Genomic DNA, 23,997 nt, shown 5'->3' with positions numbered 1-23,997 from the left:
CAAATGACTGTGAGAGCTATTCCATTAGAACCCAAAATATTCACATATGGAGTGTGAATATTAATGTCATGGCTACCATGCCTTGCAGACAAAACAATGAGAACCCCAGATGAGTTTCTGTTCAGACCAAGAATACCTATGCATGAGGAAAAGGGACAAGTGTTTCCCTTAACAATACAAACAGCCATAGTGCGAGGAGAAATGGTTTTGCTTGATGGTTGTGATGATGAAGGCAGACAATGGTGTGCAGTAATCTCCATTGGGGAAGGTTACAGATTGACTGACGTCGCTGATGACGATCTATTTGAAGAGAAAATAGGTGAAGATGAGATGACAGTTGAGGATAATCTCATTTATGGGGTGAAAATGATCAAAAGGTAGGTGCTTCTGAGAATGATGTAGGCACAAAAAAGTCCTGAATATTTTGATGACGACATGGTAAAAGTGCCAGTCTCAATATGGATTACAGGCCCTTATAACGTAGGCTTACTGAAAGGAGTCGGAGAAGTGACAATTAAATTGAAACCAGGAGCAATATTATCAAAAGCACAATAGTATCCCTCCATGTATCCTATCCATGTGTAGGGAGGCAGATGAAGGGATTTTTAAGACAATTTCTGCCATGATGGAGCAGGGCATCTTAGTGACATCAGAGTCGTCATGCAATACTTTGATTTACCCCGTGAAAAAAGGGAAGGGGGGTCTTGGAGGCTAGTGCAAGATCTTCGCCCGATATTGAAGTACCGACACCTAAGAAAACCTGGACAGTAAGGTACTCATTGAGAAAACCATATCTACAGGCAAGACAAAATAACTTTTGTCAGAATGGAATACCCAAAGAAGCCAAGAAGTTATTAAAGGAAGATGAATGGTGACGTCATAAGAAATCGGACTGACACACGTATAGAAGATATAATAACCTAAGAATACTGACAAAGAGACGAAATACCATGGATAAATGACAACTTGGGCATAAGGTGAAGCAGTTGATGTCAAGATGCAGAAACGTATGCCATATGCACGGTGAAGATATTCAGTTAGTTTAAACGTGTACAGATGCAAGAAACTGCAAGAAGCAAAGCATTTGTTAAGCGTGCTTACACTTAGTAGCAAATAGATTGCGGCAAGCGTCAAACTATACATATATATACCCCAAAAGCACTTTATAGATGAGTGTAAATCCACTACTTACATAAGCAGAATTGAACAAAGGTTACTAAAGGTCTCAAGAGGAGAATGTTGCAGCAAACAAATGGAGAATTAAGACGGAAAGAAACCCAGCTGAATGTAACCATGCCAAGAAGCCAAGGTCGTATTGGGCTGGAAAAGGCCAACAGTGGATACATTAAAGAGAAAAGAACAGAGTATCCTTTTCAGAAAGGTCAAGATAAGCCACAGATGGTAGAAGACTGGCAGAATTAAATTAAATACACACAATTACACAAGGAAAAGGTTGATTTCACAGTGTCTGAATCACGTTACAAAGCAGGCAGGAAGGAATGAGACTTTCACACCTATGCATGGATCCCTGCCATAGCCACACTCCTTAAACTTTCTCAGACCAAGAAGCAAACTCGAGGACAAACTACAAAGAAGTAATTGACAAATGATCATTGAGGTGCTGATTTATTGTATAATAATTTGAGGGAAGCTGGGGTGCAGACAAACTCCCTGCACCTGGCTGGTTGTTCTGCATGCTGCTAGACGTAAGTGGAAAAGTATGAGTAGGGTTGATGCCAACCCAATCATAGTGGACTGTGTAATCTAGGGTCCTATAGTGAGTAGAACCAACGGGACATCGTACTTTTAGTGACATTTATAGTGGCCATTTTGAAGGAAGGGCTTAGTTGCCCCACCTGACTTTGATTATCCAATCCCCTCTCCCCATTGCCACATACCACATACAGTTATAGTACCTATGTTAAATGTACCTTCCTATAAACCATCACGTTGCATGTTAGCTTTTTAAGATTGCGCGTCAATGATGATGAGTTTTTTATATGAATACTGCGTTTTTTCTGAAATTAAGTGGAGTTGAAGCGAGAAGGAAGATCGAGCGGTTGCTGATGTTCATTGTACTCCCCATTGTTTGTACTTGTCATTAAACTGACTCCCTTTGCCAAACTATTGAGTTGTCATAGTTATTTGATGCAAGAGTGCAAATCTGCATCCCCATCTAACTCGAGGGTGCTGCTACTCATCTTATAGGGATGCTTGCGGACCCTGAGTTAAATGGGCCAGCTGGGGTCTATCCAGTTCAATACTGTTTAAGAAATGTGTTGTGAATGTTTGTGGTTTCAATGTAAGGCAAAATGTATTGTTTTTGTTTTGTTAGATTGCCTTTGCTATGAATATGTCTTCTTTCAATGTTTATGTATTTCCTTTTGTAAAAGGTTCTTGAAACTACATACAAATAAAAGATTTTTAAAAATTCTGGTATTTTGCATCCGAAGCATAATCTACCTTACTTTTTGTCAACACACTTGTCTTTTCCCAGACATCTTTGGGTTGGCAGCAGGACGTTTTTCTCATATCTTGCTTTAACTTGAAAACACATGCAAAGCCATTTTTGAGTGTGAGTTTAAAAATCCAGTTTTTCATGTGAAAAGGACCTTTGAATTTCTTCTACCTTTGTGAATTAAAATGCTTCTTTTCACTTTAGTAATGACAGGTAGGCCTTTTCACATGTCCATTCCCCGTGTTACTTGCAGAAACCCCACATTCTGCCTTTAATCTGTCAATTTCTGGTGTGAAAGTGTTGTTATAAGTGCTGTCAGGTCAATTTCCCAGTGGGCCCTTCAGTTCATTTGGTTGTGGGCCTTCGATTACACCCCTCAACCGACTTGTTGGTTCTATCTTTAGTCATGGCCGCAGTGTCAGACTTTAAAAGAAGGGGGTTGTGAGACTCATGTCTGCCCTAACTCCATGATGTCAGCAATGCCCGCAGACCCACAGTGGCACCTGTTGCTGACTCCCACCCGGCCTTACCACGTACTCTGCACATACCCAGAATGGCATCAGAGTTGGTACGGGCAGGGTCGTTATGTTCCTGTTCTTTCTCTCTTGGTCGCATGGCTTTCTCACAGTCTCTAGTACCTGTCGTTCTCTTCCCTCATTGCTTTTAATTCGTTTTTTTACCACTTCTCTCTGCATACCCCAATCATCTCTGCACCTTCCTCCCCGGTGCCCCTCCCCAAAACATCTATCAGAAATGCAGAGCCGGTCAATTATGTATGGGCAGCATTATAAGACTTATGCACCACGCTATTTTAACCCTGTTGGATCTGCCTTATGTCATGTCACCGTCCCCAGGGGGCGTTGTGCTGTATACATCGTTTATTGGTATGCCCTACGTTATCAGCATGTACACTGTCCTACACGTCAGTGTTCAGCGTGTCTACTCTCCAGCGCTTTCATGTTACAGGGGATCCCCGACAGCAGCATGTTCTCTAGAGACCAATATTGACCTCTCTGCGTGGATCTGACTAACTGTCCCCTGTGCAGCTCGGCATCTTAATTGTATGCTCTTCAATATTGGAAATCAATGGCTTCCAGGACCCAGACATCAGCACTTCCTTGCCTCCTGGATCACCAGTACTGCCTTCCCGGTGTCCCTAACTTCCAGGCACATCCACGGCCCGAAAAAGCACATCCACTAATTAGTGTAAACATTTCATGAGAAGCTAGGAAAAAAATAAATTAAAAAAACTAGAATTCCAAAGCTAAATGAATTCCATTAGATGGCTTGCCCTGTTATTGTATGTTTAAACATCTCCTTATATGTTCATTTTGTGGCACCCTATTCCGGTAAATGTTGATGGGCCTCATTACACGGTAGGTGGTAACCATGGCGCTATTAGCGCCATGGTTGCTGCCGGTATTTTACCGTGTCCGCCTTGGTAGATGGTGGAATTACTGCCCTACTCCAAGGTGAGCGGGGGCGGTAATTCCCCCATTCACCAAGACACTTCCCCATTCCCATTTTTGCCCCCATAGGGCATAATGGGAATGGAGAAGGGGCTAATTACGGTACCGCAAATTGCGGTACCGTAATTAGCACCAAGGTCCCTTTGCGGCACCCTACTTTAACGGCTGGTAAAACCAGCCGTTAAGGTCGGGTCCCGCAAAGGAAACTCGTAGTAAGGCGGTATCGGTTTACCGGTACCGGTGCCCTTACGGGTACCGGTAAACCCTTACCGCCTACCGTGTAATGAGGCCTGATGTTTTTTATGAAGTCATCCCGGAATTCAACAGGACTGGTTGCTGCGTACCCATTAGTCTTCCAGCCTAGTGCTCTGTGTCTTCCGTTTCTCTTCCTTATGCTCGTTGCAAAGGTACATCGGACAGGGTCACGCAGCCATCTGTCCGGGGGCCACTGCTGTTCCATCCGCTGCTGAAACAAACAGTGGGGTGGCGTGTAAGGGGTAACCTTTCACCTTAGCACTAGCCCTCAAACTCTGATACATGCCACTGTGCTGTTCAACCCATTACTGTCCCTCGCCCCCACTCAGATAAAATCACGTCACCCTTGTACTGTTGCCCAAACTAAAATCACTGCGGATATCACTATAGCCGTATCGTATACATTCTGATACTCATCACTATGCATTTCACCCTACCTCAATCCCTCGAATTCTGATAAATATCACTGCGCCCTTCACCTTAGCATTAGCCCACACGCTCGTACACATAACACGGCACATTTCACCCTAGCACCGTGCCTCAAACGTTCATACAGAATAATGAGGAATCGTCATATCGCTGTCCCCAAGAAGCGATTATCTATATTACTGCACATTTCAAGCTATCACTGTCCTTCAACCACTGATCCATATCACTGCATATCACTGCATGGGACACCCTATGCATGTAACTCAAACTCAATGACAGATCATTGCATATTTTACCCCAACATAGTCTCCCTAATACAGATACAGATCAATCAGCATGCCATCATACTACTGCCCCTCAAAGTCATATACAGATTGATGGACATGACATCATACCTCTGTCCCTCAAACCTAGATACAGATAAATGTAAATGCCATCATACTACTGCCCTTCAAACTCACATACAGATCTATGAACATTCCATAATACTACTAACCCTCAAACTCACCTACAGATCTACGAAGATGCCATCATACTACTGACCCTCAAACGCAGATACAGATCAATGAAAATGCCATATTAGTGCCACCAAGCTCACACACAGATCAATGAACATGTCATCATACCATTGCCCCCCAGAGTCACACACAGGTCTATGAACGTGTCTTCATACTGCTACCCCTCAAACTCACATACAGATCAATAAACATGTCTTCCTACCACTGCCCCCCCAAACTCAGACACAGATCTAGGACCATGCCATCATACTACTGCCCCTCAAACTCACATACAGATCATTGAACATGTCATCATACCACTGCCCCTCAAACTCACATACAGATCAATGAACATGTCATCATACCACTGCCCCTCAAACTCACATACAGATCAATGAACATGTCATCATACTACTGCCCCTCAAACTCACTTATCAATGAACATGTTATCCTACCACCGCCCCCAAACTCGGAGAGAGATCTAGGACCATGCCATAATTCTACTCCCCCCAAACTCAGATACAGATCGATGAACATTACATCATACCACAGCCCCTCAAACGCAGATCACTGCATATTTCACACTAGCACTGTCCATCAAACTGGGGTGTTGGTAACTGCAGGGAACACTAGGCTATGCCCCTCAAACACAGATCGTTGCAAACGACAAACTAGCATTGTCCTTCAAACTCAGGCCACAGTGCATTTCACCCGAGTGGTGTCACTGAAACTCTCCTACCTGTCTCTGCACACTTCCCCCTAAGCACTGACCCTCAAACGTAGATGCCGACCAATACGGGTTGCTTCATATTTCACCCTATCCTGGTCCCTCACAATGAGATAAAAGGCAACGCGCATTTCACCCTTGCACTCGCTCTCAAGCTCAGCTCACCCATTGCACGTTTCAGTCTAATGCTGTCCCGCAGGCTCAGTTCCTGTTCACTTCATCTTGCATGCATATGACTGCACATTTTAGCACAGCGCTCCCAAACTTAGAAAGGTGCGCATTTCACACACATACTGGCATTGTGGCTTAAACTCAGACCACTGCAAATGCCACTCCATCACTGCCCTTCACTGGCAGTTACTGATGACTGCACCGTCCGTGGAGGATAGTGCACTTGGGAGTAAACCGTCAATCACTTTACGAGAAATACCAGTCGCTAGTAATGAGGTGCAAAGGGTGGTTTGCCACCTTGACTGTAACACTGCACAATGGGTGCACTGCTTGCAGGCTACCGCAGCAAACATGGCATTCTCAATGTGTTTTCATGATGTCGATGGAACCCACGACTTTGAGTTAGATCTTGGAAACACCGAAGCTGCGCGATTGATGCCGATGGCACCATTTGAATAAATAAGTGTTCAATACATAAATAATACACATGTTCTCCTCCTGCAAACGGACCTGGCAGTTGCTAACACCGTGCATCCGTATAGCGTTGCGAGATGTAGAGCTATTATCCAATTCCAATGTCAAATACGAACAACCCTCTCCCTGCCACATTCACTGACATCAATCCCCCTTCCCCATCTGCATCGAAGGTGACACGTCACTTTCAGTGATGAGGGTGAGATCATGTTTACACGGTTACCTTCCTACCGGTGTCTCTCCGATATAAACTTCGTTTAGACGTATAGTTTGTCCCTAAATGGTTGTGCACTGACTGAGTGGCCTGCAAGTTCCATGCTGACTCAGCTTATCATCCTTCCGCGGTATAAAAGGGGCGCTCGACGCCCACTAGGAGCCCCTGGCCTGGAGATAATGCAGTGTGGAGCGTGTTTCTCAAAAACACGTAACTTTTCACGGCTGTCGCTTTGGTATCTTGCATTGTAATTGCACGTGAATCTTGTTGCGTCCAGGCCACGGGCGGGGTCTTTTACGAGCACCGCCGGCGCTCCGAGCTGGCAGCCACTGGGCTCCCGCTCCAGGCCATGCCCCCAATAAGCGGAGGCACAGGTGTGAGTTCTGAAGCAGTGAGATCGCGGGCTCCGGCACAGCCCCGGCACTGCTCCGGGCTCGCGGATGCTGACTCCGTGACGCGGCTCCCTCCGGAGTGATGCAGGGAGAGAGAATCCTGGAAGATGTGGGCGTGCCCAAGGCAGCTCGCTCTAGTGCAGGCAGCGGCGTTTTCCATTCATGCAGGAGCAGCCCCAACACCACAACAACCTCTGCAGTCACGGGCAACGATGGTGAGTGAGGCGCAAGCCGGGGCAGCTGCTGCAGATTAAATAGCGCGTAGCTAAGTCAGTGCCGGCCCTGCCCCATTTGGGAGCAGAGATCCGGCTTCAGGTGTCCTCTTCAAGTGAGACTTCTTCACTGTTCCCTTCAGCCACCCCCAAAGCAGGATGGGCTGCCTTCAGCTGACTGGCACCGACCGCTTGGCTAAACCCCCGACGATAGTTCTGCGCGGGGCTGCGTGCGTACTGGGGCGGGGGCGGCATGTATGACTAACGGAATGCAAACGGGTGCGTGCGGTGGGAAAGCTCCGGGGGTCTCACCCACCGGCGTCTCCAGGGGCTTTTCGGGGAGGATGGCGTGAGTGTTCAGCGGGGGGATCTCCGTGCTGGTCCCCACGGGCAGATTTAATGAGCTCTCCAGTGACCGAAGCACATATCGCGACCGTGCGCTTCTCTGCCCCACAGCGGTGTATCAGACACTTGCTGCCTCGGCAAGGGCGCATGGAGTCGGCGGCAGGCTGGTCCTTCGGCGTTTTCTATAAGTGCCTGCTGCTTTCCTGCCCTAGCAGCCGTCTCCCGTTGGCAGGGACCAGCGTACCGAGGCGAGTTTAGCCTTGCCTCTTTCTGGTCCATTTCCCCGTAGATAACGCTCCATCCTCGCCTCCTCTGCAAGAATGCAAACCTTCTGCAAAGTGCACGCACGCCTTCTATCTGACCTGCCCTTAATCATTTTTGTTTCCATCTGTCTTTTAACCATCGCAGGACTCGCTGGGGACTTGATGTGCAAGATCCTTGATTAAAAAAAAAAAAAATCAGATATTTGCATATAGCTGGAGATCGATCTTTCAACACAAATCTCCCTCTCTCTTTCCTTCTCTCCCAGGATGGGTTGGCTCCCCTGCTACTTCCTGGGATTATCCACCGGAATTCAAACCTATCTGGAAAGTTTGGGGCTTCTCGCCCAGCTGTTTTGACCCTTCAGGACCTCTGGGATCTTGTGGATTTTACCGCGTTGTGCCCTGGCTTCTTTTCAGGGCTCGTGTGTAGTGAGCTGGAGAAGGGGGCATCCATTGTGGGGAGACTCTGGCGACCAAAAAGCTAAAGGGACCTCTCTCTTGCGCTCTCTCTCTCTCGGTCTCTTGAATCCGGGACAATATCCGATTGGGCCACCATTTACAACTTTTGGTTTGGAGGCATTTGAATGGAACCCTGATGTTTCACAAAGACGCTACGCAGCGGTCATTACACTCCCATATGAAAGGAATGCAGACAATTAGGATCTGGTGATTGTTTTCACACTCGAGGGTAGTCAAAGATTTGGGATCTGGCGACCACTTGGGCAGCTTTGAAGGAAGAGAAGGGTCACCATGAGGAGGTATCACCTTCTGCTTCTAGTGATCTACCTGGATCCATTGACTCTGCTTAGCCCTTCTGAAGCTGCTGCCAGGACAAAAGGAGCCAAGAACGTGGGGCAAGGCAAGCGTCCAGCAAATCCCCCCAAAGGGAAGGACCTCAATAGTACGGCCCTGCCTCCAGTAGTGGTTACACGCAAGTTTAGGCCCCCCGTCGTTGTCACCTACGACAAGTGCATGGGCTACTACGATGTCAGTGGGCAGTGGGACAAAGAGTTTGACTGTAACAACACTGCCCACCGCTACTGTTGTGGTACTTGCTCCTACCGGTACTGCTGTGACACCAAAAGCAAGCGGGTGGATCAGGAATCTTGCAGAGGCTCTGTGTGGATCGAATCTGCCATCACCAAGGTCACAACGGTAAGCCCGGAGGGGGACTATGACCCTGACAAGGACAAAACGAACACTACAGTGTACATTAGCTGTGGGGTCATTTCCTTTGTCATCATGGCAGGGATCTTCGCTAAAGTGGCCTACGACAAAGCAAGACGTCCCCCTCGGGAAATGAATATCCACAGGTAAGTTGAGAGAGCCCATGGAAAGTGACAATTGCAATTCAGCTGTCAGTGTGCTCATTGCTTCTCCTCCTGGAGAAGATGTGCTCTTCAGGTTAATTTGCTGCATGTGGAACTAGGAGAGCAACATTATGTTCCATTTCAAAACCCTACTAAATGTTGCATGCATAGTGCCTTGATGTCTGTAGGTGGGCAGTCTAATACTACTACATGGAGATGGAGGATTCCAATGTAAAACCAGACACAGTATTGGAATAGGTATGTTTCACTGCCTGCATTCTCATACCAGCTTCTCCACTTGTCCAAACAGTGTGATCCTAGCCACATGCTGTCATATGTATGTTTCTCCATACACTTAGTCAACATTATGAGCTTGTGTAAACAGGATAACCCAAAATATTATGCATTAGGAAAAAAGGAAATAACTTATAAAGTGTATATTTCTTTTTGAAATTTAATTTTGGTGACATTAGAAGTCAGTGTCCGTTGAGATCACTAGTGCTCCCCCATCACTGCATCCTCTTTGAATCACATAAATGCAAATGCACATGCGCACACGGATGCGCGTGTGCGCGCACACACACACACACACACACACACACACACACACACACATATGCACATGCCACTGAACTCACATCAAGGAATCAGCATCACAATTAGACACTGCTTGTATTTAATTACTTGTTCATCATCCCTGTTAAAAATCGCCTTAGACCCTGTTGAGTTCCCAAGGATATCCTGAAGCTTTATCTGCAGAAAAGATTCGCAATTCTTTCAAACTGTGGCCTTTACGTATGCTACACACAACATCTGAACATATACGTGTTGTAGTAGCCAGCTTATTGCATCAAATATGTAATACGAGTGTGTTCTCCACTCATGGTCGGCATATGTTGGGATCCCCATGAGAGTCAATGTGTGGAGGGCTCCTGGAATTCAGGGCACACTGTATATTGACTGCCTCTTTATTAGGAGTAGTCGGAGAGAAGCAACCAACTACTGTAAGAGACAATTCTTAATTTAGGAACATGGCTCTAGACATGTCACATGTCTATGCGCTGGCTTTCAAGGTGCGGGCTTGGGGAGCACTGCTCCATTTCAGTACACTGCGACTTGCCAGTTCTTAATGTTCTGGCATGACTCACACTGCATTTGCAGGTGTACTCATTTATGAGATTTAATACCACTTTCTATTCTACTGGCATTATAAAAAAGACATTCTCTCAAATAGCACCCAGGAAACCATTCCTCAAAAATGTCATATCAAACAGAGAGAATTGCAGCTCTCTAGTTGGGTTGCTAAGCTCTGTCAAGGGAAATGTTGTTTGCAAGAAACAAACTTCCATTTGCAAGTATAACCTACGTGTGTAGAAATATAACCTGTGATGCTTCCATATATGATCATATGATGATATAAGCGACATGCATAGAAAGAGTATGTTTGCATGTGTGATCGTGTGAGAGTGAGAACACGCAAGAGAGAGGGAGAAAGAGAGAGAGAAGGAAAGAGAGAGAGAAAGAGAGAGAGACAGAGAGAGGCAGAGAGGCAGCGAGTTAGGAAAGAGATAGCGAAAGAAAAGGGGGGAGAGAAAGAGATAAAGAGCGATAAGGAAAGAGAACGATATTGGCAGCGCGGTAGCTACAGGCAGAGGGTTGGGAGACAGGAGAGCGATATGAACAGAAAGCGTGGAAAGATAGAGACTGTGAGAGAGAAAGCCAGAAAGCCATAGATCGAGGGGGGAGAGAGAGAGAGAGAGAGAGAGAGAGGCAGAGAGGCAGAGAGAGTGGCTGAGAGGCAGGTCGATGAAGAGGATAGACAAAGCTAGAAAAGAGAGGGAACAAAAGGGGAGCGAGAGAGAGAAGGGGGTGAGCAGGAAAGAGAAGGAGATTGCCAGCAGGGTAGATACAGGCAGAGATGTGGGTGACAATAAAGAGATATAAACAGCAAGGGGGAAAGATAAGGCGAGTGAGAGAGATAGAGAGAGCGGGGGAGAAAGAGGGAGAGCGAGAGAGAAGAAGAGGGAGAGTGCGAGAAAGAGAGAGAGCAAGAGACAGAGAAGGGAGAGAGTGAGAGAGTGCCAGAGAGTCAGGAAGGTTCAGATGATAGACAGCAAGTAAAGAGATTGGAACTGAAAGGGTGATTGCGAGAGAGACAGAGTGACAGAGACAGAGAGAGGAGCAGAGAGCCAGCTACATGCAGAGGATAGCGAGAGAGAGCTATAAAAGGATATGAACCAAAAAAAGGGGTGAGGGGTAAAGCGAGAAAAAAATAGAAAGAGAGCGAGAGAGAGAGAGTTTGTGTCCCCTTCCCTCCTTCATCCCTCCTCGTCCCTTACCTTGACCCTGACTTGCGCCTCCCCACCTCCTACACTCCCTTTTGCTGCACGTGCACTACCCGTATCTCACAAGGCCTAGTAGGACCGTTTATTGCTGTTTTGATTCCTCTGTTCCCCCTTCCCCCATTAGTCTTGTGGCGCCTGGAAACACTGTCTGCTTCAGAGGCACCTTGCACAGGTTCAATTAATGCATACATACATGCATACAGTGGACATACCGGATAGACAGAGAGAAACAGAGTGGACATGAGAGAGAGAGAGATGTCTCACTCTCTCTGGTATGGTGAACCTGCCACACATCTACAGCGAGAGTCACATTCATGGCCATCCCTACATTGTTGTATACAGTAGAAATGTACAATCATTCCCATAATATCTTTTACAACAGTAATCAATGTGTAGCATTTAGTGACTATCCATAAGAGTGCGAGCTCACTTATGACAGACACGAGCAACAGTGAGCTCTGAAGTGGAGGAACTCGGCCTTTACTCCTGATACAGTCATCTATTCACTGGGAATGCTGGTGCCATCCTCCTGGTTTTCCCATGCCACCTGATTCGGTTGTCCTTGGCCAATTCCTTATTTTCTCTCTGCTCTATTTCCCTTATTTGCCCAACTTTGGAGTGTTCAGCAACGGGCTTGCAAGGGAAGCTTACCATCATTATCTTTAGAAGTTGATCAACATGGATCATGCCGTTTTCTCCTCATTTCATGTTAACGTGACATGTTAACACAAATGCAAGTGGTTAACATTAACGAAAGTACACCCCCAAAAGAACAGGGTGGAGAGAATTGTAGAATACTGTAGCATGTAGGTAGTGCGAGCAGATGTAGGGCGTGGGAGTACCAGGGGGAATCCCCTTTTGCAAATAATTGCTAGAACCATGCATACTCGTGAATGTAATTCAGGAATCTAATTTTCAGCCAATGTGTACAGATTGGCCAAAATCAGAACCATTATATATTGTACATTCAGTGATATTGCAAAATCTGTTCTAGCGAGTACTGCACACCATAGACATGTCTACAGCACAACAAGACCATGTTTCATCCCTGAGAACGCATTGAACATGTTCCCAGTCAGCACCACGCACAATGGACAGCAACCATCCCACACCGAATTGACAATACTAATATCGACTATCCGTATATCACCTCATGCCAGTTTCCTCACACTTTAACATGCTGTAGTAATACAGGAGCTTTAGAGTCGGATGCAGTTCTGACAGGAATAAAACCAGATCTTTTAAGCAAGCGCTTAACTGGAGGGGCAGTCTTGCCAGGCTAATTAAGAGGCACACTGGTCAGCAGTGCTATGGGCTTGAGGGACTGCTACCTAATTGCAGTCAAATGCCCAAAGAACACCCGTGTGCATTACCTTCTGTGGAGCACTTACCTATCTTCAGTGGAAGTCTTGAATCCAAGAGTACAAGACGCACTTCCTGACCTAGGAGTAGCACCTATAGTTGCATCATAATAAGCATTCATTATATAATTAATATTGGCATAAGGCGGGTATGGACTTAAAAAAAAAAAAAAAAACAGCCCCACTCCGGCACTATGAATATTCATTACAAGAAGAAATCCAAAATGTCCCCCTTTGTTTGATGATGACTGGATGACTTTTGAGACCTGCCCTGGCATCAGTCTCTGGATAGCCCCCTTTAATGTGTCCTGTGTGTCCTTTTAATTATTCGATCTACTAGCAGTATGTGAGTTCTTTCAAAGTGTCATTTGCCACACCGAGCTTCTTCAGTGCACACGCTAAACTGGGATTAAATTAAAGTAATTTCCCCGACAAGAAGGCCTAACATCAATGATTTCTAGTGTAAGAATACATTTAACAACATCAGACAAACACACAACACAGTACTTTGGACAGATACTAATCAGTTAATTATTTTGCAGAAATCACCTGTCTTTGCATTTATTTTCTGTCCACCTGACATGTACTCTCAAAGCTGTTTGTCAGCAGTAGAATTGTGTGCTGTGGTTCGATTGCATACACACACACAAGACATTCCAAAATGGAAATCTATGGAAAGCAATTGTTGTGAAGTGAACTTCAGGAAGTACTTAAACCTACTCTTCAAAGAACAACTCAGCAATTGCTGACCACTCCACTCGACCACACCGCACTTCTCTCCATCTAGAGTCCACAGCCACTGCTTATTCTGTCCATTCCAGCACACTCTGTTACCCCCACACACTACCCGTAACCACCCCTGGAGTCTCTTATGAACAACACTCCATTGCTTACCAGCCGAGATCTCGCTTCGTAAATTATTTATTTAATGTGTTACAGTTATAACATTCCCAAACAAATTCAACACAAATTCAATTTTATAAATATAATAAAAACTTCAAATATACTAACTACATACAAAAAAATGAGAATATGCAGACTACACCCACTTCTTTGGACAATAACTTACAACTTAATTAAAATAGAATGTACTAAAAAGAAAAAAGAAAAACCCAGCCACAATGATGCTGCCTCCCTTTGGGCAGCCCACTTTAGGACAGCATGATGGCAGCAGCTTCCCATACTTGCACAACAGCCAAGGCCATAGATACCCACACAGAAACCCGAAGCACATCTCATCCAGAAGTTCTCACTTCTAATAGTATGAATGTGTTCCACGTGTTTACTGTAGTATACAACACAGATCCTATGCCTAGCAGGACGGAGGGTTAGAACGTGACTAAAGGTCTCAGCTTCATCGAGGTCAAGGCACAGACGACACGTACGATTGCACTTTGAAATACCCATCCACACGGCCGGAAAAGCCGGTCCTTCCAATGTATTAAGCACTTGCATTATACATCCATGCATCCGCGCATACACACATCCATAACTACAGCTCAGGCTATGCATGCCCACTTGTGTCAGAGGGATGCCGAGGGTGAGGTGCAGGGTATTTGACAGCCATCTCTGCACAGACTAGAAGGCTCCCTGGGCTGGGTCGATGTAGCAGGGGGCTGAGGCCTCCCATTCTCTATGTGGACATGGGCTTTGCTCCCAGCCTCATCCCTCCCCGACTGTAGTCTCCAGCGTGGACCTTTAGCATCCTGTACACAGACAAAACCGCTAACTCGATTCCATCACTAGTGAAAGTCACTTTCTCTTTCTAGATGAGCACAAGACATAGGCATGCCGACGCTGGGAACACAGGTCCGCAATCACAACACGTGGCACACAACACCAGAGCAAAAGCAGCAACTCCAAACCCAAGACTGAAGAACAACCTACTTACATGGAAGGCTTGGGTGCTTCCACATTAGAAAACGTATACACGTAACACATGTGTCAATGAGCGTTATTCCTCTTCAGCTTCTAGACTGCCCTCTTAACCGTGCGGCACGCACAATATTGCAAGAGATTGTTGAGACATTCGTGGCATTCTTTCAATTACTGTAACGCCTTCACCTGCATCGTTAAATAATCCCAAACTGCATCTAATGTAAAACATGTCCCCTCCAATTTCACAAATGAGTGCCATTTTCGAAAATGGTAATCCACAGGTACTAACAACTCTGTTAAGGCGACAGAGGCCTACCAAGGTTACGCACCGCACTGCTTCTCCAGTGTTAGGCTACAGCCCAAGATATACATTGTAAAATGTACAACTTTCCCAGGACACCTCTCAAATAGTTAAAAAAAGGTGCATTATATCTCCCTTACTCTGTGTTGAGCTGCCAGACACGCATTTTAGAAGCAATGACCTTTAACGAGCTTTCAATGATCTTGTGTATGCAGTGTTGCAACAGTGCACCATGCCGCGAGACGGAGGGCCTGATTCATGGAAGTGTTTTATAATGGTGCAATCCCATAGGAAAACGTTCCATGAATCAGGCCCTTGGGCGCATGTGCCCAATATTGACAGAAAAACACATACGCACTGATGAGTGCAAGAGTCACACAGTAATTTTCCAATCATGGGGAGGAGGAAACTAGAATAGTTACCCTAGCTTCCACATTCTACACATTGGGCTCGTTATGAAGGGCGGGACACAAGACAAGTGCAGAGAAATGCATTCCCCACTGTATGTGTGGATCCTTAGTGATTCCCTAACAGTGTAGGACCCGTGCACAGGAAACATTCTAGGATCCCCGGGAGTGCCTGTGATCCTTATGCTGTGCCATGGTGATGAAAGTGGCTTGATTCCTGCAGACAATCTATGCTCACTTTACACGCATTAATGACCCAATGATGGCCGCCACGTTTCTTATGGTTCCCGCCATTGCTAATCTCTGCCTTGTGCATTGACGCGTGGCCTACTTCCAGTGTGACTTGATCCATCACTGTAGTGTGCAGAGATGTACCAGAATCAGTATTAAAGGGCGGACCCTGTGCAGGTGGAGCACCGAAAAAAGAACCTGATTATTTGATCTTTAGCAAGTAATTTCATCTTGCCATTTCCCTTTTCCTTCACTGAAATAATCTTGGTTGCACTTAGAATGAGAAAACATATACTCTCATGACATCCATGGCTGTTTACATCGCATTCAACCCATCCAATGAAGACGAGAGCAAAGGGCAGTCCCCATGCTTGCTGAGTCCATCGCGGGTGTCTTTACAAAAAACTCTGGCCAATAGTGCGAGGATTCACTAAACACTGCACCAATGGGATATTACCGGACACCATCATGCCATTCTCTTTGGGCCACTTAAAAGGCATAAGGACAACAATAACTTGGTCACTAAATAGTGGGGTTGGACTATCACCTAGACGTGAAATCGTCCTTCCTGTGAGACCTTCTCGAGCCCTCCAGGAACCTTTATACATGATGAGTTTACAAAACACAGCTGCAAGGCAAAGGCAGAAGTGGTGCCTAATAGATAATGGTAACCTTGATCCTGGGCAAACTTGAGGACAACCGCTTGGGATTACCTTTGCTAATGGACTGTTCGCATTTGTATAAGAGTAATATTTTTAGAGTGATTAACCCTTCAACTGCTCTGAACGTGTATGTCACGTTTGTGGCATTATGTTCACGGTGCTATGATTTTGAAATAACATGTGGTTCTCATTTCCATTATTTGGAATTAGTAGTGTTCAGACATGTCTGCAGCATTTGGTGCAGGGCTTTTGTCTACACATGTGCTACTCACTGAAGGAAGTGATATCACACACGTATGACATCAGCAGTGTCCTCCCAGAGCATCACCTGTGACTCGGATGAGATCGCACGAAATTATGTAGCACACCCTTTGGTGATGCACGTGGAAGGTGGTTGCCAATGTAAAAAAGAATGTATATACGCGTAATACATAGTTACTTAACAAGACAAAATTACATTTTAGTTATCAACCATGTTTAAAAAAGGTGTTGCCTTGATAGGGTTGTGTTTATAACATTAACGGGATCTTCCTAGCATAACATACGCCAGTGGCACTACCTTCATATGCCAATGTTGCACCCTATGGCCACTTACTGCCATGTTATGTTAGTTATAACATGATAGGGTAGGTACAATCATTCTAAGCTTAATGCGGCTCGACATTTCTAGGACGTGCCATAATAAGCTTATATCTAATTACATAGGACATATCTCATAACATGTAAGGTAAAGTCTGCAGTGTCCAGATGCTGCCATTTTATGCCATGTGCAGAGTCCAATACCTTGTGAAAGCTATGGATTTCAATGCAAGGTCTTATATCCCGGGTATGGTCACCATATGTAAGATATGCACTCAAGTGCAGGCACTCACATCGTATCGTATGGCAAGTGCATTGTCACAGGCTTCAGAAATGCCACCTAAAGGTTAGTATGCATTTTCATATTCACGTTGCAGTCACAAGTGTTTAGGTGCTTTGAATGCACGTGCACCCTCAAATACCTCAATAATGCAAACTCTCTAATACCAATAAATACGTCACATGGTAAACTCACCATATGTGAGGCACATATTGAAATGCGCAGGTGCTGACAACGTATGCCAACCACAGTCTCAAATGCCGTAGGAATGGCATCAAATATGGGTTAATTAGGGGTGCAGTCATCATACGCAGGGCACAGTCTCGCATGGCAAGATAACATAATCATATGCTGTGTGCAACCTCAGATGCTTCCATGATGCCATTCAGTGCCAAATGATACCTTATAATATATTTGGACTTGATCAAGTGCTTCATGCCAGTTCGTCCTGCTTAGCGGTGTAATTATAGGTGTTAATAGCACCCAATTTTATACAGAGCAAGGGTGAAGAGAATGAGTTAGCCCTGACAAAGTTTTGACCTTATGGCATGAAGGGTTGACCCTGCCAAAGGCAAATGCTACCCAAACTGCTCGGTCACCCTGACACTACGCATTGCACAGTCCCCAGAAGTAGAGTGCATCCTCATATATCAAGTTGCTACCATTGTAGTGTGTCCAGTGCAGTCTCAAACACCTCCTATAAATATATTAGCACAGTACCTCATCCTGTGAAATGATTGTTCTTAGACACGAACAAGGGATACAAGGCGGTGTAAACCTCCTGCCATTCAAACCTGTCACCATGACTTCAACACAGATCTCTTTAGCAAATGCATTAGTCCACTGAGCCACAGACCTGGCTTAGATTGTCAGAGAATTATTATTTCAGTTTAAAAATCATCCAATGGGTAATGTTCATTGCAAGCTCTTGGTTAGAGATTTTATTGCAAAAAAAATGGAGTTCCCAACAGTCCGTTTCATTGCCACGCATTGTTCATTGTTCAACGTTTTTATTTCAAACTCAATGGAGTGACTCAACAGTAGTGTTTACTCATCTTCTGTCATGAAAAAAACAAGAAGAAAACGTGTAACTTCTAAATGATCCTTACTTATATAAAGGAAGCAGTAGTGGCACAAAAATAATATTGCAAGCACTCCGCAGCCTGGGCAAGATCTGATAAGGAGGAGCTGGAGGTAGGACTCATATGAACTATCACTTACATCTCACAAGTTTGCAAGTCCTGCATTGATGTTTAACATGTTCGCATTTGGAGCAGTGGGGAAGCTGGACCAGAGTCTGGTACCTTACACATCTTAATGCTACAGGGTCAATTCTCTCAATCCATGATAGACTTGCAGGGTTCTGTCCCTTGCAAATTCAACGTTCTCAAGGGGAATCCCACGGGTACCAAATGAAAAGCAAGTGGGAGCAGCTCCTGCCCCTGGCTAACCCTTAAATAGCACCCCTTATCTCCTCAAACATGTTCTGCAATCATTGAAGCATTTTATGACATTAGAGACTGTGGCAAATTGGATTCTGCTTCGCAGGTGTACGGGGATGAGTCGGGGTAAAATTGGGCCACTCAGCGCACACACTTTTTACAAACTCAAACCCAACACAATCATAAAGGTTAAACACAATCATAAAGGTTAAACAGGGACAGTTAAGAAATAAACCTCCTTTGCCTTTTCTGGTAAAGTGGACCGAGTGAAGGCTGTGCTCTTAAAACAGGTGTGAATGTGATCCAGCAGTGACCCAAACAGCACAGTAGCACCATCCAAAATAAAGAAAATGTCCAATTAAGGTTCTATAAAATATATACTTTAAATAAACACACCAGCTTCAATAGAACAACATGGAACACACGGTACAAAAAGCCACCACTGTGAAAGGCAAAGAGGAGGCAACAGAGCTAATAAAGTAGCCCTCTAAGAATGGGTACAGGGGTGCTAGGTAATTGGCAACCATGGAAGGATTTGTGAAAGAGGATGATGCAGTGACCTAATCAGTCTCTAGCGTGTTAGTGGACTGAAGCGGGCATTGAGTGGGCAACAGTATCTGGTTTAAGATCTTGGGTGGATTGGCAATGACAAACCCCATGTTGAACGCTGATGTGGGCGGATCAAGCTCAGTTCAGGCACGTTGGATCATGTGGGCCCAAGCAGCAAGCGGATGTCAAGCAGGGGTTGGTGTGGTTGCTCTGTCTGGTCAAATGGTGGCTCTCAGCGATTCAGGTCTGCGCTGTCCCAAGATTTCTTTGCAGTTGAACCAAGCCGGGTCAGGCTTTACCCGCCTGTAGGGGTTGATGTGTGACTTTCCAGTGGTTTGTGTCGGTGGGTTATGGTCATCGAAGTGGTAATCTTGGGGGTGTCAAAGTGCAGGTCGCTGAGGTGCCCATTCAAGGGCTAGCCGTGGTTGTGACATCTGGTCAGAGCCTGAGTGTGACTCTCCAGTGATTTGGATCAGGCCTTGGCATTGAGCAATTGATTCACCTAGCAGGTGACGGGTCAAGCTAGGGCACGACACAGTGTCAAACTGGTTTAAAGTGCAAGCACTAGTTCGGATTGGTTGAGGAGCACACAAGCCAGCTTCAGCCTCTTCCCATTCTTTCAAGCTGCAAAAACCATGGTGAGACTGTTTTGGTGCAGTAGAACATGGAGCTTTAGCTGGTTGGGTTGTCTGGTTGCTGTGAGGCCCACTCAGTGAGGCCCACTCAGTGAGTCCATTCAGGTTTTGCTCGCCCAGGCTTAGGAGATTCCAGTGCAGAATAGCAGTTCCTGGTCCACAGCAGAGGTCTCCACTGCTGTTCCCTAGGAGTGGATAGGGGGCAGGTCTCTCTTCTTCCTTGTATCACTCCTTAATCTCAGGCTGAGGGCCTTGGAAAGTGAAACATTCCCAAAGGAAGTTCAGTGAGTTCTTCTCAGGTAGTTCAGAGCAAATCTTTGTGTCTTGAGAGGACCAGAAGAATGGATGGGGAACCTTTTTTTAAAGCCTCAAACCCCCAGTTGATTGTAGTAAGGTTAGCCTGCCATAGTGGTCCAATCCCTGCTCTTGGAAGGAGAGGACTGTGCCCTTTTGAAGTCACACCCAGAGTGCTTTGCTCCAGAGGAAGTGGAGGGGACAGGAAAGAGAAAGCAACACAGAAATAAGATGGTAGAGAGGACTTTGCCCTTCTGAAGTCACACCCAGAGTGCTTTGCTCCAGAGGAAGTGGAGGGGGCAGGAACGAGAAAGCGAAACAGAAATAAGATGGCAGAAGTTTCCTTCCATTGATGCGAACACTCCTGCCTACTCTAATCTGCCATCTCATAAAGAACAAAGGCCTTAAGAGATGCAGCACCCTAGTGTTAGGCTAGTCTTTTAGAATGTGTGTGTTTCATGCCTGGACCCAGAACAGCTGCCTGCTGTGAGGATGTCTCTGGCAGAGAGTGTTACCTGCACTCACAATGAGATCAAGGAAGAGGCCCAGACCTTCAGGTTCCTGTCCTGCCATTTGTCAGTCTCCACAGGGATATCAATTCACCACAATGACCGGGATAGCAGAAGTGATGTCTTATGATCTTTGTCCACAATGACCACACATGAAATTATATCACATGACATTTAACCCTGATGAAATCACCTGAAGTGACAGACGGGTGTTAATGTAAGAATATAAGCTTACATTTAACAACATACCAAACCTGTACTAAAGCAGACGTACAGAATTTTAGACACCAACCACATTTTAACTAGAGTGCTGCCTTGTTATGCAATGAAGTTTGTTATGTTATGACAGGGGTACACCCAGCAGAAGCAGCATAGGCCAGGAGAATAACCATGAATATGTAATTTCAGCCTCCTATGGTAATTTACCTCCATCTTAAACCATGTATAGGTGCACATGTCAGGTCTAGTAGCCATGTTCCATTCACAGGTGCTGCATAGACGTACAGTCTACATACATTCAAAATAAATTAATATTTGCTTTCTGTATCCAGTTGGTACTATCAAACACTCACTGCACCCACAAGTGTTCAGCAATTCCACTTATTCTCAGTTAATTCCTCATGCACCTGGTATGGCCACCATATAGAAAGGAGAGCCCCATATATTTAATGGCTGTCATCATATGCAAAATGCAGCCACAAATGTCCCAGCAATGTCTTTCAAAGTCTTGTATGCATTGTATAAGGTACTAAATGTGCAACCTGTCGTGTAATTGATTCTATTATAAGTCTAGCAAAGCCTAAACTGACCAAAAACACCACAAACTTGCTTTAATGGATGGCACCTTTACCATGTCTGATGTGCACACAAATGCCCCAGGGAATGATGGAAACCCAGTCTCATTTAGCTTCAGACATGTCAGTATAAAGTAAGATTCATAGGTTTCTCACGGAAGCAAGAAACACTTTTAAAGTAACAATACATTAAGATGATGACATTATTCTGAGCATATGCTTGAATGCATTGATACTAACATTTTTGAATGTATAATAATGCACTGTTTATATAGCACTTTCATCAAAGCAATTTACATAAAACCCTCTTACATAAAATCGTTATCCGCCAACCAAAACCAATATTAATTTGTTGACCTCAGAAGGACTAAAGTTTGAGTAGACCTTTTTCTAGGAATCACACCTGTGACCTGTGGAACATTCATAGAGCTCAGCACTGATCACTTAAACTCCTGAGCTAGCCTAACGGATAATTCTCCTTAAATATACTTACTACAGCATTTGGTAATGCATTGACTATGGGGGTTACATTTTTATTAACATACCACCTATTATTACAGTGCTTAGAAGCAGAAGGAATATGTTATGGCTTCACCAGTAAACCTGAAAATAATCTTTAAAATAATATAAAAGGCCAGATGTATGTTTGTCCAATGCCATCATATGCAGTAGAGGCTACCCAAACGCATAGAATGCTCCGCTAGAGGGAGCTGTTGCCTTAGGAAATAGATTGGTCCAATGCGCATAGCTTTGCCTGTTGTCACTGCTAACGGGAGCTGTAGACTTAGGATCTATAGTGGTCCTACTGTTCCAATGAAAACCTGCACTTTGGCTCCTGTACACAGGCCTGTATACTAATAATTGTATATTTTGTTTTAAAAAAGGCCTGCCCGGAAACTGCACATTTGATTACACAACATACTGTGTCACAATTGGGTAGCTCTGCATGTTAAAAGCTCAACTCTGACATGTGCGAGCCTGCACTTTCCAAGTTCCTATATAGTCAGGGTTAAATCAGCCGTTCCTCCTTTTGAGGTTGAAATATTATGCAATATTACATTTTGTAGTAATCACACTTATTCTTACAGTCTAAACAAGAGCCAAGCATAATGGGTTTGATACCTTATCCCATGCTTAGAGGCTTGATTCCAGCATGTAGCACAATATAAAAACACAATTGAATTAATTACAACACTTAGAAGCAGGAGGAGTCAGACACAAAGCTCTATACATAGAGATGTGATTTATTTTGACTGGATTTATGAACATGTAGGCCATATTAACATCAAATCATTGATCATATTTTGCACACAACGATAGCCCTCAGAAATATAAAATTAGCAAGCTAAATGTAATGAAGGAACTCTGGGTTGGGGGCATTCAGTCTTCCTTTGCTATATTTACAAACTATAATCTCCAGTAGAACCTTTATTACTATAACACATTAGACAAACGCAAATCTTTACAGCTCGATTTCCAAAAATAAAGCATGTTTCAAGAACCCTTTTTATTTTAATTTCCATACTGCCTCTGCAATCCTTGTCTGGGGGTTGCAGAGGTAGTGCCAAAGGTCGCAGGGGATTCGCCAGGGGCTGCAGCTGCTGGTGACTACTAAATTACATCCATGAGTCTCCACCAGGATGAACAGCCTTCCATACCAGAACTGACTCACTGGAGCTGACGCATTTGCAATATCAACAATTGGGCGGCGGCCATGATCATAAGTAGTGCATGCACCATGCCTAAACTGAGGCATGGCTTTATTTGAGAGTTTACCCTGGCAACAACGGCACAGGTTACTTATGATCATTGTAGTTTTTGGCGTGGGGGGAATATCTTAAATGCTGGCTCTGCACCACAGTTACTTGGCTGTTGCTGTGGCTTTCAAGTGGGCATCTTGTGACCTTGGAACATGTTTTACACTACGAGTATGTCAGGCACTGCAGATCAGACTACTTATGCATCAGGGCACGCGTACACTATGCTTTTGCCATGGAGTTACTGAAAGGGGCAATCTGTTTGGCAGATTACAATTATTTGAGATGGAATAATTTATTATTTATACAAATAAAAAAGCAAGGGCTTTGCACCCTTGCCAGATGGCAATTCCTCAGAGAGACCTTTCAGTGCACTGCACATGAAATGTATCAAGTGGTGTGAAGCATGATGGAGGATATTTCAATTAGCAAATAACTCTCAAAAGAAAGCCTGCATATAGAGAGAGAACATCTGATTGGTGAGGGGGAGACAGAGTGTGAGGAGAGGCAGAGAGAGTGGTTGAAATGCAGAGAGCAATAAAGCAAGAGATAGACTGTGGCGTAACAGAGAAAAGAAGGAGAGTGAGACAAAAAAGAGGAAGAACGAGAAGAGAGAGAGTTAAAGAGAGAAAGGGAAAAGGAGACAGGCAAGTGCAGAAAGAGGGAGAACAAGAGAGAGATACAAGAGTGAAAACTAGAGAGAAAGAGAAAGAATGACTGAGACATGGGTGTATAAAGAGAGCAAAAGATGAGCGAT

The 23,997-nt window shown here is 44.8% G+C and overlaps 1 protein-coding gene across 4 annotated transcripts in view; it reads left to right on the top strand.

Annotated features, from left to right (window-relative positions):
* Positions 1–6,815: 6,815 nt before the first annotated feature.
* The window catches only part of SHISA6 (shisa family member 6), a 1,483,380-nt gene continuing 1,466,198 nt past the window's right edge, over positions 6,816–23,997 (top strand). For 2 of the 4 annotated variants that reach the window (XM_069654522.1, XM_069654523.1), the window contains exons 1-2: positions 6,816–7,301; positions 8,052–9,219. In XM_069654522.1, coding sequence (XP_069510623.1) covers positions 8,657–9,219 — 563 coding nt within the window. In that variant the 5' untranslated portion in view covers positions 6,816–7,301; positions 8,052–8,656. The remainder of the gene's footprint in view (positions 7,302–8,051; positions 9,220–23,997) is intronic. The other 2 variants (XM_069654521.1, XM_069654520.1) reach the window with 2 other exon arrangements.

This window comes from Ambystoma mexicanum, chromosome 3q (genome assembly GCF_040938575.1).
Source record: "Ambystoma mexicanum isolate Mex_15411 chromosome 3q, UKY_AmexF1_1, whole genome shotgun sequence".
Taxonomy (NCBI): Eukaryota; Metazoa; Chordata; class Amphibia; order Caudata; family Ambystomatidae; genus Ambystoma; species Ambystoma mexicanum.
The sequence above is the reverse complement of the archived record's forward strand: the minus strand, read 5'-3'. Positions and strand labels throughout refer to the sequence as shown.